Source organism: Apis dorsata, unplaced genomic scaffold (genome assembly GCF_000469605.1).
Source record: "Apis dorsata unplaced genomic scaffold, Apis dorsata 1.3 scaffold_227, whole genome shotgun sequence".
Taxonomy (NCBI): domain Eukaryota; kingdom Metazoa; phylum Arthropoda; class Insecta; order Hymenoptera; family Apidae; genus Apis; species Apis dorsata.
This window is the reverse complement of record NW_006263509.1, coordinates 532,088-549,609: the sequence shown is the minus strand read 5'-3', so window position 1 is coordinate 549,609 and position 17,522 is coordinate 532,088. Positions and strand designations below refer to the sequence as shown.

The 17,522-nt window shown below is 35.1% G+C and overlaps 1 protein-coding gene across 7 annotated transcripts in view; it reads left to right on the top strand.

Moving 5' to 3' along the window:
• Positions 1 to 13,331, top strand: part of LOC102674648 (calcium-transporting ATPase sarcoplasmic/endoplasmic reticulum type) — a 43,743-nt gene extending 30,412 nt beyond the window's left edge. For 3 of the 7 annotated variants that reach the window (XM_006615621.2, XM_006615623.2, XM_006615622.2), the window contains 10 exons: positions 132 to 214; positions 1,439 to 1,825; positions 1,922 to 2,409; positions 2,492 to 3,497; positions 3,612 to 3,832; positions 3,922 to 4,057; positions 4,133 to 4,285; positions 4,349 to 4,482; positions 4,551 to 4,668; positions 4,743 to 4,943. In XM_006615621.2, the coding sequence (XP_006615684.1) occupies positions 132 to 214; positions 1,439 to 1,825; positions 1,922 to 2,409; positions 2,492 to 3,497; positions 3,612 to 3,832; positions 3,922 to 4,057; positions 4,133 to 4,285; positions 4,349 to 4,482; positions 4,551 to 4,668; positions 4,743 to 4,943 (2,927 nt within the window). Of the gene's footprint in view, positions 1 to 131; positions 215 to 1,438; positions 1,826 to 1,921; positions 2,410 to 2,491; positions 3,498 to 3,611; positions 3,833 to 3,921; positions 4,058 to 4,132; positions 4,286 to 4,348; positions 4,483 to 4,550; positions 4,669 to 4,742; positions 5,047 to 6,029; positions 9,720 to 11,981; positions 12,527 to 13,212 lie in introns of those variants that run through there. The other 4 variants (XM_031510468.1, XM_006615624.2, XM_031510467.1 and 1 more) reach the window with 4 other exon arrangements.
• The last annotated feature ends 4,191 nt before the right edge of the window (positions 13,332 to 17,522 follow it).

The following is a 17,522-nucleotide window of genomic DNA, read 5'->3' as shown; positions in this document are numbered from 1 at the left end:
TTTTTTTTTTTTTTTTTTTTTTCTTTTTGGATTCAAAGATAGGAAAAATGCCAATTTGTCCACTTACCGGAACGATCGTTTAAAAATTGTTTAAAAAAAAAAAGTTTAATACATTATTGCTTAAATTTCAGGAAAGTCCATATGGCAACTCGTCCTGGAGCAATTCGACGACCTTCTAGTTAAGATTCTTCTATTAGCCGCTATTATTTCTTTTGTACGTATATTTATCAATCTCTCGTAATTATGGAGATTGTGCAATAATTAAAACCGTATCCATTGACGCTTGAATGTAATTAATTTCCACTGATAGTGCAACGATACTCGAATATCAAGAAAATCTCTTTTCATTTCTCATTGAAATTAATTCACGAAATTCATTTATCACTTTTTTCGAGTACGATCTGAACACCGATCTAAAGTAATTTACATCGATAATGATGATGATGATGATAGAATAATAATCGATAGAAAGGAATCCGTGAATCCGTGAATCGCCGTTTAGAAAACGTTGAACCTTGCCATTTATCGAGGATAAATGATCGAATGTAATAACCGACTATTATTTATTTTTAGATTATGACGCGGAACGACGATAATTAATAAAATCGAAGCCGTGCATTATGCTCGTCGCGAGCTGCTATAAGTAATTATTAGTTAGCTTCGAAGTTGTATGCACTATGTTTACGAAGGGGGGGTTCAAGGCTCACTTATTATAAATACATCTGGTTTCAAAGGTGAAAAAATAGAGCTTATCGATCTGTCACCGAGCTGTATGAACCAGACCTGTATGGTTATCCTTACGCACGTTTAAAAATTTTTCGTGACGAATGTTAGAAATATGGCTATAAAAGTTTGAAAGATTAGAAGGTAAAATGTGGGATAACTTTTCATTTTATTTTATTTTATCATTATGTTTTTAATATGTCTTGGATAAACAGATTAGATAAATGTCAATGACCCGTTCTGGTACAGAAATGTACTCGTCACTAACCTTCTTGCTTCTTTCCTTTAACATTTTTCTTATCGCTGTTCAACAAGACGATTCCATTTACGAGAGCTTTCAAATTTACGTCACAATACTTCCGAATCGTATTATACATATCGTATGCGCGTATTCTATGATATACTATAATTTCATAACTTCGTGTTCTTTTTAATATTCCATTGGTCGATATATTTATGGATACGTGTCGCCATAATTTTTTTTTTCTTTTTTTATTACCTATATACGTTGCAAAAATTACCTCTACCTAAGTTATCGATTGTATATCTTTTAAGGCAAACTTTTTATTGGACCGATATAAATTTTATCGGTCCATTAAAATGGTAAAAATAAACGGACAACATGTCATCAGCCAGAAGATTGTTATTATTATTATTATTCCTCTCTATGAATATAGATATAATCGAATGTAATCGACAATTTGTATTGCCATAGGTATTAGCTTTATTTGAAGAGCACGAAGATGCGTTCACGGCCTTCGTCGAGCCCTTCGTTATTTTGCTCATCCTGATCGCCAACGCCGTGGTCGGTGTGTGGCAGGAACGCAACGCTGAATCTGCGATCGAGGCGTTGAAGGAGTACGAGCCCGAGATGGGCAAAGTGTTGCGTATGGACAAGCCCGGTGTCCAGAGGATTCGTGCCAAGGAGATCGTGCCCGGCGATGTGGTGGAAGTGTCCGTCGGTGACAAGATCCCTGCCGATATCCGTCTAACCAAGATCTTCTCGACCACCCTCAGGATCGACCAGTCTATCCTGACCGGTGAATCAGTCTCGGTTATCAAGCATACGGACCCTGTTCCCGACCCACGTGCCGTCAATCAGGTTATCATTTGCATCGATTGATATTATTACTCCTTTTTTTCTTCTTCTTCTTCTTTTCAAGGATTTCAAGAAAATTAATGTAATTTGTTTACACAGGACAAGAAGAACATCTTGTTCTCCGGCACGAACGTAGCCGCGGGCAAAGCTCGCGGTGTGGTGATCGGAACGGGGTTGAACACCGCTATCGGTAAGATTCGTACCGAGATGTCCGAGACGGAGGAGATCAAGACGCCCCTTCAGCAAAAGCTGGACGAGTTTGGTGAACAATTGTCTAAGGTTATCTCCGTAATCTGCGTGGCTGTCTGGGCCATCAATATTGGACACTTCAACGATCCCGCCCACGGTGGATCGTGGATCAAGGGCGCCATCTACTATTTCAAGATTGCCGTTGCTCTTGCCGTAGCCGCCATTCCCGAAGGTTTGCCGGCTGTGATCACCACTTGTTTGGCTTTGGGCACGCGTCGTATGGCGAAGAAGAATGCCATCGTCCGATCCTTGCCATCCGTCGAGACCCTTGGCTGTACCTCTGTCATCTGCTCGGACAAGACTGGTACATTGACTACCAATCAGATGTCTGTCAGCCGGTGAGTTGAAGATAGAAATTCTCTCGCTAGGGATTCGTCGAATTCTTGCTCGATATTAATTTGAGAACGATAATTGTTACAGTATGTTCATCTTCGACAAGATCGAGGGGAACGACAGCAGCTTCCACGAGTTCGAGATCACCGGCTCCACCTACGAGCCGGTCGGTGAGATATTTTTGAGAGGAAAGAAGATCCGCGGCCAAGATTACGAGACGCTCCACGAGATTGGCACTATCTGTATCATGTGTAACGATTCCGCCATCGATTTCAACGAGTTCAAACAAGCATTCGAGAAAGTAGGCGAGGCAACGGAGACCGCCCTCATCGTTCTCGCGGAGAAAATCAATCCTTACGGTGTCTCGAAGAGCGGGTTGGACAGGCGTAACGCGGCCATCGCTGTAAGACAAGACATAGAGACGAAATGGAAGAAGGAATTCACCTTGGAATTCTCTCGCGATCGTAAATCTATGTCTTCTTACTGTTCGCCCTTGAAACCGACGAAATTGGGCACCGGGCCGAAACTCTTCGTCAAAGGCGCCCCAGAGGGTGTGCTGGACAGGTGCACGCACGCTCGTGTCGGATCTACCAAGGTTCCTCTTACATCCACTTTGAAGAACCGTATCTTGGATCTGACTCGCCAATACGGTACTGGCCGAGATACCCTTCGCTGTCTTGCCCTTGCCACTGCTGACCACCCGATGAAACCTGACGATATGGATCTTGACGATTCCACGAAATTCTACACGTACGAGAAGGATCTCACGTTCATCGGTGTCGTTGGTATGCTCGACCCACCTCGCAAGGAAGTGTTCGACTCCATTGCCAGGTGTCGTGCCGCTGGTATCCGTGTAATAGTCATCACTGGAGACAACAAGGCTACCGCAGAAGCTATCTGCAGACGTATAGGTGTGTTCGGTGAAAACGAGGACACGACCGGGAAGTCGTACTCTGGACGCGAGTTCGACGATCTTCCTCCGTCGGAACAGAAGGCCGCCTGCGCCAGGGCTCGTCTATTCTCACGTGTGGAACCTGCTCACAAGTCTAAGATCGTTGAGTTCTTGCAAAGTATGAACGAAATCTCGGCTATGGTAAGTTATTTAGAAGAAGAAAAAGAAGCGTGGATGAGGTTTATATATATTTTATAAGTAAATTAAATCCGATCTCTTTAATTTTGATTTTTCTCTCTGTCTCGTATTTTATAGACTGGTGATGGTGTAAATGACGCACCCGCCTTGAAAAAAGCCGAGATTGGTATTGCTATGGGTTCTGGAACCGCTGTTGCGAAATCCGCATCTGAGATGGTATTGGCCGACGACAATTTCTCTTCCATTGTCGCGGCTGTTGAGGAAGGTCGTGCGATCTATAACAATATGAAACAGTTCATTCGTTATCTGATCTCTTCCAATATTGGTGAAGTCGTAAGGTCCGTGTAAAAAATTATCTACTATCAGATATATATGAATTAAAGTAGATAAGTGATTTATTTAAGATTTTCTTCTTTCTTGATTACAGTATATTCTTGACTGCCGCCCTTGGTCTTCCCGAAGCTCTAATCCCTGTACAACTTTTGTGGGTCAATTTGGTCACTGACGGTCTTCCAGCTACTGCGCTTGGTTTCAATCCACCCGATTTGGACATCATGAGCAAGGTAATTCCTTGCCAAGAAACGAAATTATTCGCGAGAATGTGAAAGGAAGTTGTAATTATGATTATAATATTATAGCCTCCCCGTAAAGCCGACGAATCTCTTATTTCTGGCTGGTTGTTCTTCCGCTATCTGGCTATTGGCGGATATGTAGGTGCTGCGACTGTTGGCTCAGCTGCATGGTGGTTCCTGTACAGTCCGAATGGCCCACAGATGAATTATTACCAATTGGTAATTATTTAGAAATCAATAATTTCGATATGTAATCGTAACGACAATGGATGTAACTTTCAGACTCATCATTTAGCGTGCATGGGTGGTGGCGAGGAATTCAAGGGCCTTAACTGTAAGATTTTCACAGATCCTCATCCCATGACGATGGCTCTGTCTGTACTCGTAACCATTGAAATGTTGAACGCTATGAACAGGTAAGATTATACAAATAAACATTCTTTTGTTCATATTTATATTAATTTCTATTTTATTTTTCTTTTAGTTTATCTGAAAATCAATCTCTCATCACTATGCCGCCCTGGTCTAACATGTGGCTCATTGCCTCCATGGCTCTTTCTTTCACACTTCACTTTGTCATCCTTTACGTCGATGTCCTTTCGGTATATAAAAGAAGAATTGCTCTTCTTATTTTTATCCTATGTAATATAATAATTTAAATTCTTATTTGTTTCAGTCTGTATTCCAAGTTACCCCACTGACGAGCGAGGAGTGGGTTACCGTTATGAAGTTTTCCATTCCAGTGGTACTTCTCGACGAAACCCTAAAGTTCATTGCCAGAAAGTTTACAGATGGTGAGAATCCAATTGACTCAGTGCATTCGATCGTTCTAATGTGGGCTGTGTTCTTTGGACTATTAATTATTTATCCCATATAGAACGTCCGTGAAAACAAACATTTAATCTAACAGACAGTGTTTTTCCTATGGAAAACATTTTGCAAATGAGTTCTCGGACTTGCAATTGCATTTAAACAAAAAACCGAAGTTCTTCCCCGTTGCCCGGGAAGCCTCGAAGATAAGTTATTAATTGAAGTGCGTTTAAGTGAGATTTTAACCAGTTTGACTGTTGTGCATGGTGTTAGTACAACCAATACAAATTTGCCACCAAGGCCCACCATGCCCGCATCACACCGTACCCTGAAGTCGCTCTACAATTATATTACGGGTTTCAGTGGCTTCGAGTGATGAAAAAGAGACCCCGCGCAATCAAAACAATTGTGATTGTTAAATTATTTTCTACGAGTGCCTTTTAAACATTAACTTTTCCTTCCCGACAAAAAAAGAAACAATATCCATCAATGTTTTTTCTAACCTTGATACATTAGCATACATACCTGTTCCCTTAGCAATCCCCTTTTTCAACACGTACACCTTGCATGGTACTTGAGCACAATGCATTTCTAAAACATTAATTTATTCGTCAATAAGTAATCCTTATGGATTCTAAATAATTGCATCTTATTGTTCTATGTGTATTATACATCTGACGATGTCTTAGCGATAACTTAAATATTTTTTTTTTTTTTTTTTTTTTTACATCTGGCGGTGTCTTTGCCATAACTTAAAATTTTTTTTTTTTTTTTTTTTTACATCTGGCGGTGTCTTTGCCATAACTTAAAATTTTTTTTTTTTTTTTTTTTTTTCACATTAAGTAAAATATTACAATTAGAATATCGAGAATTGCTATTTGAATTAGTTAAAACATCGACAGAATTCTAGAAAGCATGTTATATCATCATGTTTTACAGTAGTTCTATTTTTGAACTTTTCTAACGCACAGCAGTTCACACTACACAATTTTTTTTTCATTTTAGTTTATTTGAAAAATCCTTAGATATTTTATAATTTCCTTTTGTAATTTATTTCTATTTTTATCTATCTTTTTATCTCTATCCTTCTATCTCTAACTGCTTTTATTGTTGCTTGTTTTTTAAAAATTTGTTATTGTTTATTAATCCCCAGCATCTGGAGTGATCAAGACGTCAAAACTGGAATTGTCCGCTTCGTTGCTAACGTGTGAACGCAGAGAATGTGCATGAAGTTCAGAAATTAATGGATCTCAATGTTTGAACCTGTCTATTATTATGTCTTCCTCCCTTCGACGAGTAATTGCATGCACAATTGTATTCTACCAATGGTACATCCCAACTAAAAGAAAGGAAAAAAAAATATTCACTCACCTCGTAGAACAATCACTGTCAATGGTTAGCAAATCCTGCTGTGCTTCACCTAACTCATCTCCACGATGATACTCAATTGTTTCACCTTACAACTCTATTAATCAATATTTAGCCTGGTTCTCAAGTAAGACTCAACTACAACTATTTACAGGTAAAGAATAAAATTTATATATATATATATTTTTTTTTAATTGTCATTGTTATAAATTATGTTGGCACGGCAGGATCATTCTAACATCTTTGCACTATCATTGCATCCACGCTATTATCTTTACGTATACCTTATTGGGTGTAACTTATATATATATATATTTGAATGATTAATACCACGTAATAGATTTGTAATATTATTAATTTATTAGACAAGGATTGTAAGAGTTTGTGCTCGTAAGAAAAAAAATCGAACTTTACGATCAATGACTTCTCACAATCCATGTCTCGTCGTATTAATCTCGTCCTTCTCTTAATATGGTAGTCTGAAAACGAGAACGCTCGATGAGAAGGTACATGTTCGTTCCTATTAGCGACAATGATAGTTTATGAACGATTCGAGGCATTCGAGTCTCACGATTTAACTCTTTCATTATAGAATTAGGTAAGTAGAGGAAGATAGTCTAAGTAAATTTGAATAAATGAAGAATTTGTATGAAAGTATGCGTTTTTAGACAAATAAATAATATTAACTTTAATGAATTTTCAATAAGTCGATAGAAATAATCCATCGTAATGAAAGAGTTGACATCAATACGAAACGTTCATTGTCCAACAATCTACATTCCTTGCAAAGATAATTATGATTAATATGTAATATAATTGATAATGAAAAAAAAAAATTATTTTAACTGTAACGAACTATCCCGAACAGTAAATGTTAAAATCTCTAATAATAAATCTACCTTCTTTACTCTAAACGTTAGCTCTGTTCTTTATCAACAGAACAAATAGACTTCTTTTAAAATAATCAGAATTAATATATATAGTTGATTGTTATAATTAATACAACATAAATATGTTGTTAAATCTTGAATTTGATCAATTCTTGCCACGTTATTGAAGACTAATGAAACATTGTCCAATCTAACCTAACATTTATATTCTGCCTTGTAGATACTTTCATATGCCATCATCAATTACTATTTGTTCGTGTTGTTATTTTAACAACATAGTTAACGGTGTTGAAATGTCGAGCAATGTTTCGAATTCAGACTTGCCATCAGAGACAGAAACACACATTCTATATTATAATACACGCGCCACATGCGAACAATGGAAGATCCGGTGTCATCACGAGTATACGTGGGCCTTTTTAACGCATCTAACTGTCTCTTAATCATTTCTCTCATTCGAGGTTTTATAAATCATACGGCATTAGGAAGATACCAGAAGATAAATAAGTATCGTTCGGCCAAATCTCTTTTTGTTTCTTTTTTTTTTTTTTTTTTTTTTTTTTTTTTTTCTTTTTTTCTCTTGCGAGAAAGGAAAGCGAAAAATAGTTAAAAAATTGAAAACCTGCTTCTCGACCATATGCAAATGCAATAAGACTGACGATGTGGCTTTGAGAAGCGGTTTTATGTGTGCTTTTTTTTTCTTTTTGCGTGTAGAAAAGACGAGACAAGAAGACGTTTCTCTCTTTTTTGCCCGTATAATTTTTTTTTCTCTCTCTCTCTTTGTATGTCCACCATGTTCGTACGACGCGACGAGTGCATAATTAATTTAATTCTACGTAGCGTCATCCGCAATGTTTACAATTAGTGTAATATATATAAATATATATTAATTATCGGTTAGGGTGTGATACTTTTGGTATAGGCATAATTAAACTTAATTAGATCCATGATGCAAAAATCCGTGAAAAAAAAAAGAAAAAGAAAAAAAGAAAAGAAAAATAATTTGTACTATTTAATCGTCCATGCGTTTGGGATGCAGCGTTGAAGCGTGCGCATACCCTTTGCATCGCTTTTTTTTTTATTTTCATTTTCATTCGTTTCTCTTCCTTCTATACCTTATTCAACTAACTTGTGTTTTAATCGAAATAATGGAATTCATATTTTATACAGCGAAATATCTATCGTCACGAGTATCGGCACGATCTTCTTCGACAATTCTGTGCGAATTTCTGTGTAGAAACGAACAGAAACATAAAATGTGTAAGATGAATTTAATTAAGTATTTAATCTCTTTCTGTTTTTTTTTTCCTTTTTTTTTTTTTTCCTTTTTTTCTTTCCTTTTTAATTATTAGCACAGAAATATCAGAAGCATCACGATGTCGATACAATCAGAGAAAAGAAAAATTAAAAATTAAAAATGAAAAGAAAAAAAATATATATATGAAACAGTCTTAACAGCACTTGATCGACGCTCAATAAACGTTGATGAACGAGAGAAATTTTGTACTTTCTTGCGTTCACTCGACGTTTCGAACGTTTGTAAGTACTTGCATATTGTGTGGATTGTGTTCTCTTTCTTTCTCGCTTTTTTCTTCTTCTTTCTTCTCATTGTTTTTTTTTTATCTCTTACTTTTTTCCCTCTCTCTTACAAAAGATCCGTGAAAAGGAAAAAAAAAAAAAATCGTGGAGCAGTAGAGAGTGCCATCGACGAGAGAGAAATCGAACGAAGCGTTGGACAAGCGATTTCGACTCGTGTTCTCGAAGCTGTATCTTCTTCGATCGGCGATCGAAAGAGAAATTATTATGAATTCTATTTTCACCTATCTTGTAACTTAAACCGTCTCGTTCCTTCCATATCTGAAGAAGATATAATTCGAAACGAGTTAATTTTTTGAAATTAAAAGAAGAAGGAAAGAGAAATGAAATAAAAATTTTTTGAATCGAAAGAAAATTCGTCCAACGCTTTGATCAACCTAATCTAATACGATAAAGTTACGATGATGAAAGCATCGGTCGCATCGTTCGTACAGGAAGTACCTATTTCTAATGATAATAATAATATTAATAATAATAATAATAATAATGATAATTAATAACTTATGATAGAGAGTGCGACTATTTGAATGATCATTTTGATGCATACTACTATCAACCGTCACAGACGCACGTTGTGGCGAGCCACGGTGTGATGATCCTAATTAATCAATGCCCGATAGTACGAATTTAACGGTCTAACAGTAATTACGGGACGATCATGTACACGAAAAATGAAAATAATACTTCAAATCCGCAAATTATTCGCAAGATCGTTGATACGAAACAGAACGCTCTATATATAATGTATACAAATATCGATCGATAACTGCGAATCGAAACAGAAAACAGAACATTCTTATCGATCGAGTCACAGGCGACGGATGTTCAGGGTACGAATATATTCGAGATCTGTTCTCGAGAATATTTTCTAATCGAATGGACATCGAATCGAAAGTACGATAATCATTTTCAACGCTGTGTCCATTTTCGAAAAAAAATGTTCTTTTCGAGAACAACTCTCAATAGATTTATACCCTTAGTAAAAAGAAAAAGAAGTTTATTTATCAGTTTGTTTTATTTATTCGTGTACACGTACATATATATATATATATAGATATACATAGAAGTTCGAATCGAGAAACAATTTATAAGTGAAAGTAAATATTGCATCGCGACTACGATTAATCTCGATATTATTAAAATGACGGTTTGACGTAGTGCGTTATTTGTTGTAATAAAAAAAAAAAAAAAAAGAAAAGAAAAAAAATATTAATGAAGGAACGTGAGATCATGTATTACTAATGCGTGTTCGAAGTTTTCTATGATCGGCCTACTGTTTTACGAGTTTAGAAGATCGNNTTTTAAGAATTACAATAATAGTATAATCTCGCTTAGAAAAAGAAAAAAAAAAAAAAAGAATAGTGGCATCTGCCGCGTGTAAGAACATCGAACACTTAATACAATGTGAACTGTAATAAGTGTTTGTCTCCATTCACGCCTGCGACAATTTATGTCTCCTTCTCTCATTCATTCATCACTCCTCATTCCTCTTTCCTTTCTCACCGTTCATATCTTCTATCCTTCATCGTAATTTTATACTGTGGTTAATATTTTTAGCGATTTCTGGGTGTGCATGTTTTTTTTTTTTTTTTTAGAAGAATGTCTCTTTTTTTCGATATTTTTTTCATAGGACTGGAAATCAAGAAAATAAAGATTTTTGATCACTTGAAAAGTGATTTCCTTATTAAATTATATTCTTTTTTTTTTTTATTATTCTTTTCTCCCTATCTCTTTTCTCACAGTTCTTACAATACAACAAAATTGGAATATTTTTTTTTTTTAATTAATAATCCGTAATGGACACTTGGAGACCTCTACCATTCTTAACTATAAACACCTGAATTACAGACTATTCCAGGCTCTTAATAGTTCTTTTCTCGATTAAAACCCTCATGAAAAACTCTCCTCAGGAAAATCGAAGAAATACGAAAAAATCTTCTATGGTAATTCTCTCGTGGAAACAGAAGTGGATCATCCGTGTTGTAACGAAGTTCAAACCGCCATTGCCATTTCGTGTTATTCATCATCATCATCGACCATTCTGTGTTCCCTCCTTCGAATTGTTGTTTGAATTTTTGCATGCATCCTCTGGACAAATAAAAAAAAAAGAAAAATAACGAAATAAGAAAAAAAAAATCGACAAAATATAATTGTTGGCCTGGAAAAAAAAGTCCTAATCGAAGAAGTTGTCCCCGACACTTTTTTTTTGCTAACTCCTGCCTGCTGGTGTGTGAAAACTATTCAGTCACAGAATAAAAGCGAACGTGATCGGAGGATATTCCACATATGGATCGATCAGGTAACAATTTTTTTTTATTTTTCTTCATTGTTTTGTATATATATATATATTATAGTTAGAGTATAGATAAGTTTTTTTAGAGAAAGTTGCCCCCCCCCCCCTTAAAAACGCCACGATACATGACACGATTTATGACGACAACAAATTTACTGTGACGGTAGAAGAAAATGAAACGAAAACACGTAGTAAGAAATTGGAGTGATTATCCTTGCTTGTAAATGAAAAACGAATTTGTGATTCTTTTAATCGCTTATCCGATCCGATTAGTTTATTTTATTTCACAGCACTTCTTCCTTCTTTAATCTTGTTTCTGAAGTTTGGTTTGATTTTTTTTTTTTTTTTTTTTTTTAGAAGAAAGCCATTTTTCGTTCAATGCATTGCACGTATTAAATTTTTTCATGAAATTCAATGTGAGAAATAAAATGGATAACTATCGATATTTAACAAAGAATGCAATGCGTTAATCGAGAAAGAAGCATCCACATTCCATAAAATGAAAGATCTTAAAAAAGAAATTCCGATTAGACGATCTCAATATCAGAATCTTATAAATCGAACTGGATGGCGTACAAAATAAATACTGTACACAACTCTAATTCCAATATTCATTCATTCTTTTTAACTCTTAACGTCAATTTAACTTTTTAACGTACAATCAAAAATCCAGTTTAATTAATTATTATAAATTAATTAATATAATTCCACGATTTTATTATTAAGAAATTTAACACAACTGTGACGTAAGGGTTAAAAACGAAACAGAAGCAAATCTAAAAGAAAAAAAAAAAAAAAAGGAAGGAAGGACGAAAGAGGACAAAAATACAAGATGGACGTTACAGGCCCTGGCTATAGGATATCCGGATTTCCGGGGAACAACGTTATGCCCCGCGTGTTGTTCCTCGTTCACGACGTTCTCTTTCATTAATCGAGATTGCGTGTGATATGCTTGCAGTGGCACCGCCAGTGACGCCGCCGAAATAAAGCTCGGGAACACGATAGGACGAAAATCGACACCAGTCCGGACACAGAGAAAATTATCGTCAGAATGGCACTTAAAACAACAATACCCACCCAATGCGACAAGAACCCGCAAGCTGACCGATGGGATCGAGCCGGAAACAGATATATATATATATACATGTATATATATATCTTACATCATCGACACGTAATACAATGATATACACACACACACATATACATACAGATTTATACACACATATGCATATGTACTTACACATTACAATCGCAAACAACACGAGGATATATTATCGTTGGGGAAAAAAGAGATAGGGAATGGGGCCCCTTTTTTTCCTCTTTCGTTGAGATAAGAAAATTTGTATGATTTTTTTTTCCTTTTTTTTTTTTTTTCTTTTTTTGGTGAAACGAGTATGGCGAGTAATTTTCAAAGAAATTTAAATTAATGGGGAGGGACAAGTGATCCCAAAGTGGTGTGTCTGGGTTTTAAGTGTTAATTTCGTTCCCTGTTCTTGAAAACTTAGGAAGAAGAAAAAGAATCTGTGTTGTTCGCCTTTTCGAGAGAAAGAAAGAGAGAGAGAGAAAAAGAAAAAGACGTTAAATAACATAGGAAAAGACAAGTATGTATCGTGAAACGTGTCGATATTTCAAAAACTGGTCGATCGTTGTTGTACATTAGTTAAAATTACGTTTGAAGCTTTATTATTACAAAGAAAACTGTAATGTGCTATACTCTTGCTATACTCGTTTTACCGATCATGCTCAATATATCGCGTCCTGGTTAGAGGGATGTTGAAAGGGATGTTGAAAGGGGAGGGAGGAAGAGAGATGCACACACTTTGGAAGAGACAAAAGGGATACGTTACTCGTCATCCACGACGACGACGACGATAATGTGACAATTGTTTCTAGAGTAGATAGAGAGAAAAATGGACAAAGATTAAAGGGAAAAAGAAAATTGAAATGAAAAAAAATGAATCACGCTCGAGGTCCCAACGCTTCGAGAAGGGCTTGTCTGTCGTTGAATTCTCGACGCGTTTCGAGAACGAATAATTGAATGATAAAATGTGAACGTCTAATCGGAGCAGCTTGCCATTTTATCATATGGTTTGTCCACTCGAGAGATCGAACGAGGGAGAGACGTTGAATGAATTGGTGGTTAAGGATCGAATTAATCGATGTGCGCCTGTGTTATTATGTTGCAGTAAACGAAACGGTCGTCGACAAATGGGCCTAGCCTTGTCTCGCCGTGTGCCGCCGGCAACAAAATTCCTCTGCCAGTAACATCGAGCCGACTAAACTACAGAGAGAAAGAGAGAGAGAATTAATATTAATAATAATAATAAATAACGTAAGGAGAAAAAGCAAGGAGAGAAAAAGGAGACACGGAGAAGGAGCAAGCAAGAAGTCGAGAAATGGAATCGAAAGAGGAGGAGGGATCTGTGTGGAAAAGTGTATCGATGAAATTTTAGAAAAAAATTCAAGGCACAAAAGGAGGGATGCAATGATCTGCGTCGAGAGAACGAGAGAGAAAGAGGAAAATTGAAATGGTTTTCTTTTTTTTTTTTTTTTTTCGATTCAAATTGATCTGCGCTATTGGACGACGACCATGATGGCAAGGGAACCATTTTGTTCTTCTACATCTACCCCGATTTCCCTGGCTGGTTACCGCACTGCCGCTACTTTTCCGTTTCGTCGTCTGCGAATGCAAGAAAGAAACTTTGTTCACTTTGTGTTTCTTGTTCTTCGGGTGTAGAGAATCTAAATATATTATATACATTTATATAAATAAGGAAGAGGAAGTTGTTTCCAAAATAGGATATCGAATCAATGGTTTATATAAATTAACCATTGTAGATAAAATATGGATGGAAAAAAAGGAAAGAAAATTTGAGTGTTTCGAGTCCTTTGATCGATAATATGTTTTTTTTTTTCTTTTTAATGTGCAGTTTTTATTTATAATTCTTCCTTAATATTGGTAGAATTTTTTTCAACGCATACACGATTTCTTTTTTAATTTTTTTTTTTTTTTTTATTCATGTCTAATCGAAAAAATTATCGATTTCGTTCTTATTTTCCCTTCGATCGTTCTTTTTCTCTTCTCCTCGCTTCTTTTTCCTTCTATCCATTCCTTTTTTTCTTCCTCGATCTTCTTCACTTTCTCTCTCTCTTTCTTTCTCTTCATTTCCATTTCTTCTCTCTAATCGTGTCTTTTTATCGCTAACGATGCTAATTAACGCCTTAAAAAAAGACACTTCTATCGATAAGAAACACAATTTCTAATCGTCGTCCAGAAAAAGTTTGAAGATATAATTTAAGATTCCTTAAGTATTGGAAAAATATTCGAATGAACATCATTAAACATCGAGCCAAAAAATTGAGATTATTTTCCTCGGAAATGATCGTCAGTTCTCTGCCAATAAGGAGGCCCTCCCTTATCAAGATCATCGTGTATCTTTACATCGATTCTAGGATCATCGAGACTAGAGAGAGAAACACGAGAGATTCGATCGAGAGAGACCAAAGAATCCAGAGAGAACAATTGGCGAATCGGAATGATGACGATAAGTGGATCGATTAATTTAAAAGAAGATAAAGAATGGCGGCAGAAAAGATGGAAAAGCAAGTGAGAATCGAAGAAGCGTTACCTCCCTTTTGTCGTTGGACCGAGTGGTACGCGCGTTTCCTTTTTTTTTTTTTTTTAGGACGAATGTAAAAAAATTTAAATGGCATATTTTGACCAGTGACGTAATTTTCGATGGAGTCTTCCAGCGAACCGTAATTCTAAAAAGAAATGGAATTTGATCGCGGAAGCCTCTCGATACTCGCGAAACTTACGTCGCTAGAGATAAAGAATAGATGAAAAAAAAAAAAGAAAAGAAAAGAAAAAAATATACATAGAGAGAGAGAGAAGAAAAGGAGGAGAAAATAAAATCGACGAAGCTCGCGAGATTTAACCATTGTACATATAAAGAACGTGAAGAGTATCGCGTTGTGACAGGCGCGATGTTGAAGAAAGAGAAATTAATTAATTATTATATATAATATAATTAAGAGAGAGACATTAAATATATATAATATACATATATTTTTCTTCGTGAAGAAAGCGCACAGACAAAAACCAAGCGACCTCTCGTACAGTCGAACGAACGCCTCTCGAGCGAGAAGGATTCGAGATTCGACAGAAACGGAAGTATAACAGAAACGCCCTCTGTGCCTTTTCTTTATCACCTTCGTTTCCTGATTTTTCTTCTTTCGAGTTTATTCGGTTTAATATTAAGATGAAATTAACTGCCTGTGAATATTCTGAATTGTTAGGAAGAAAGAGAAAAAAAAAAGAGATTTATCTTTCTTTTACCTTGATTCCTTTTTCTCTTCGATTCTGTCTTCCTATTTCTTGCCGTCAAGACCGATGGAGAATGTCGCCATTCGAGATTTTATTCCTTCTTTTTTTTTCTTCTTTTTCTTTTTCTTTCTCAAAATGAAAGAGTTTGTTTCAAAGAAAACGTTCGATAATTTCGATAGAACGATAACGAAAGTATCTTTCTCGTTAATTTTTCCTTGTGTCCCTCTTCGTTCAGACATTATCCCTCGTGTCATGATGGTGGCGGTGATTAATCCGAGTGAAAACGCTCGAACATAACCTAGAATTCGATTATTTCCACTATCTGTGCCAGGAGGACAGAGTGATTCAGTAGTTTGTTTGCAAGATTGTTTTTTTTACTTGAGATTATACGAAAAAAAGTAACATTCTATACTGGCCAAGCTAGATTCCGGTGAAAATATATTGTTTCTAGGATTAAATAATAAACTTTATTCTCTTAAACTGTAAGGTAAATTTTAGACGTACGAAAAGAGGAAAGAGAAATCGAGTTTAGAAATTCCAAGTATTAGAATACTATTCGCTGATAAATTATATAACGTGGCAATAAGTACATATATAAATATTATACAAGATATGTAACGTATATAAGGTATCTTTGCATTTTTGGCTAATAGTATAAACTGTGAAATTTTTAAACACGTTTTGATAAAAATCATCGATGCACCGATCCGAGAGGCAATCGATGACCCCATCTATCGGGTCAATTATTAACAAAGATGTTGAAACGTGCAACGATACCGTTTAATAACAAAGCAACATACAATTTTCATTTCGAGTTGTTCGATCTTTTCAGCTCGTTTTTTTAAACTCTTCTATATTTAACTCTGCCTTTCTATATTCTATCTTCTACATATCGTTACTTGTTACCGCTTTTTCAAATTATCTTTCATAGATAGCTATTAAAACTTCACATACAAATTTTATGAGGTTTTTAAAATAAGAAACGATAATTATCTTGTTAAATTTAGTATAAAGTAAGTTAAGTGCATTGTCGCGATAATTATTGAAAGACACGAGTAAAATCAAGAAGAATTACTTATTAAAAAAAAAAAAAAAAAGACAATGGTGGTATGTTACCGGAATGGACACCATGTTAGTTGTTTATAACCCTTGTTACAATAAATAAAGGACGTTGCCTAATCATTCTCGCTCGAGGTCGGAATACACGTAGTAAAACTTCGTTGTATTCTTCTGAAAAAACGGCGACAAACCTTGCGTTATTTTTAATGTTGTACGTGAACAGCTCTGTACGAATAAAGGTTTAGAAATAATGATATTGATAGTCTTCATTGATCCCGATTTTTCAGACAAAAAGATCGATAATCTTTAACATTATTGATATTCGATTAAAATTCAAAACGAATAATTAATAGAATAACGAGAACTAATTGGAAATAATAATTGTTGAAAAAAATATGTAAATATTTACTTATACATATTAAAAATTATTTATAAATAAAATAATTACTAATTAAAAAATTAAATATGAAATTAAATGAGATATAATAATATTACAAACCAAATATATTTTATAGATATTCTATATTTATATTTTTTATATTAAAAATTAAAATACATTAGTTTTGAAAGAGAATGATGAGAAAGTTCCATTTTACGTTCTATATTTACGTTTATTCACATACTAAGAACAAGTATAGACAAAGAGAGAAGGATAGAGATAGATTAAAAATTGCGGAATCAGCACTATCTTCAGTGTGCCGCAAATGAAACATATAAAGTAAGGATAGAAAATATTAAAAGAAAGATAGAGATAAAATAAGAACTGATCAGTAGCGCCATCTCTCAAAAATTAAAAACATCTCTTTAAAGAGAGATTTTAAATATATTCAAGAGATGGCGTTGATTTTTAATTCTTATTCTGCTTTATCCTTTAATATTAAAAAGTACCTTTAATATTTAAAAGATGGCGTTAATACTCAATTCTTACTCTATCTCTATCCTTTTCTTAATATTTTCCGTCTTCCTTTATATGTTTCATTTGCGGCACTCTGAAGATGGCGCTGATTTCATAATTTTTATCCTATCTCTGTCCTTTTTGCACTATTTGTTTTTCTTCGTTCTTAAATATCTAATAGAAGAGGTTCTTTAGATGTAATGATTACAAAAGAA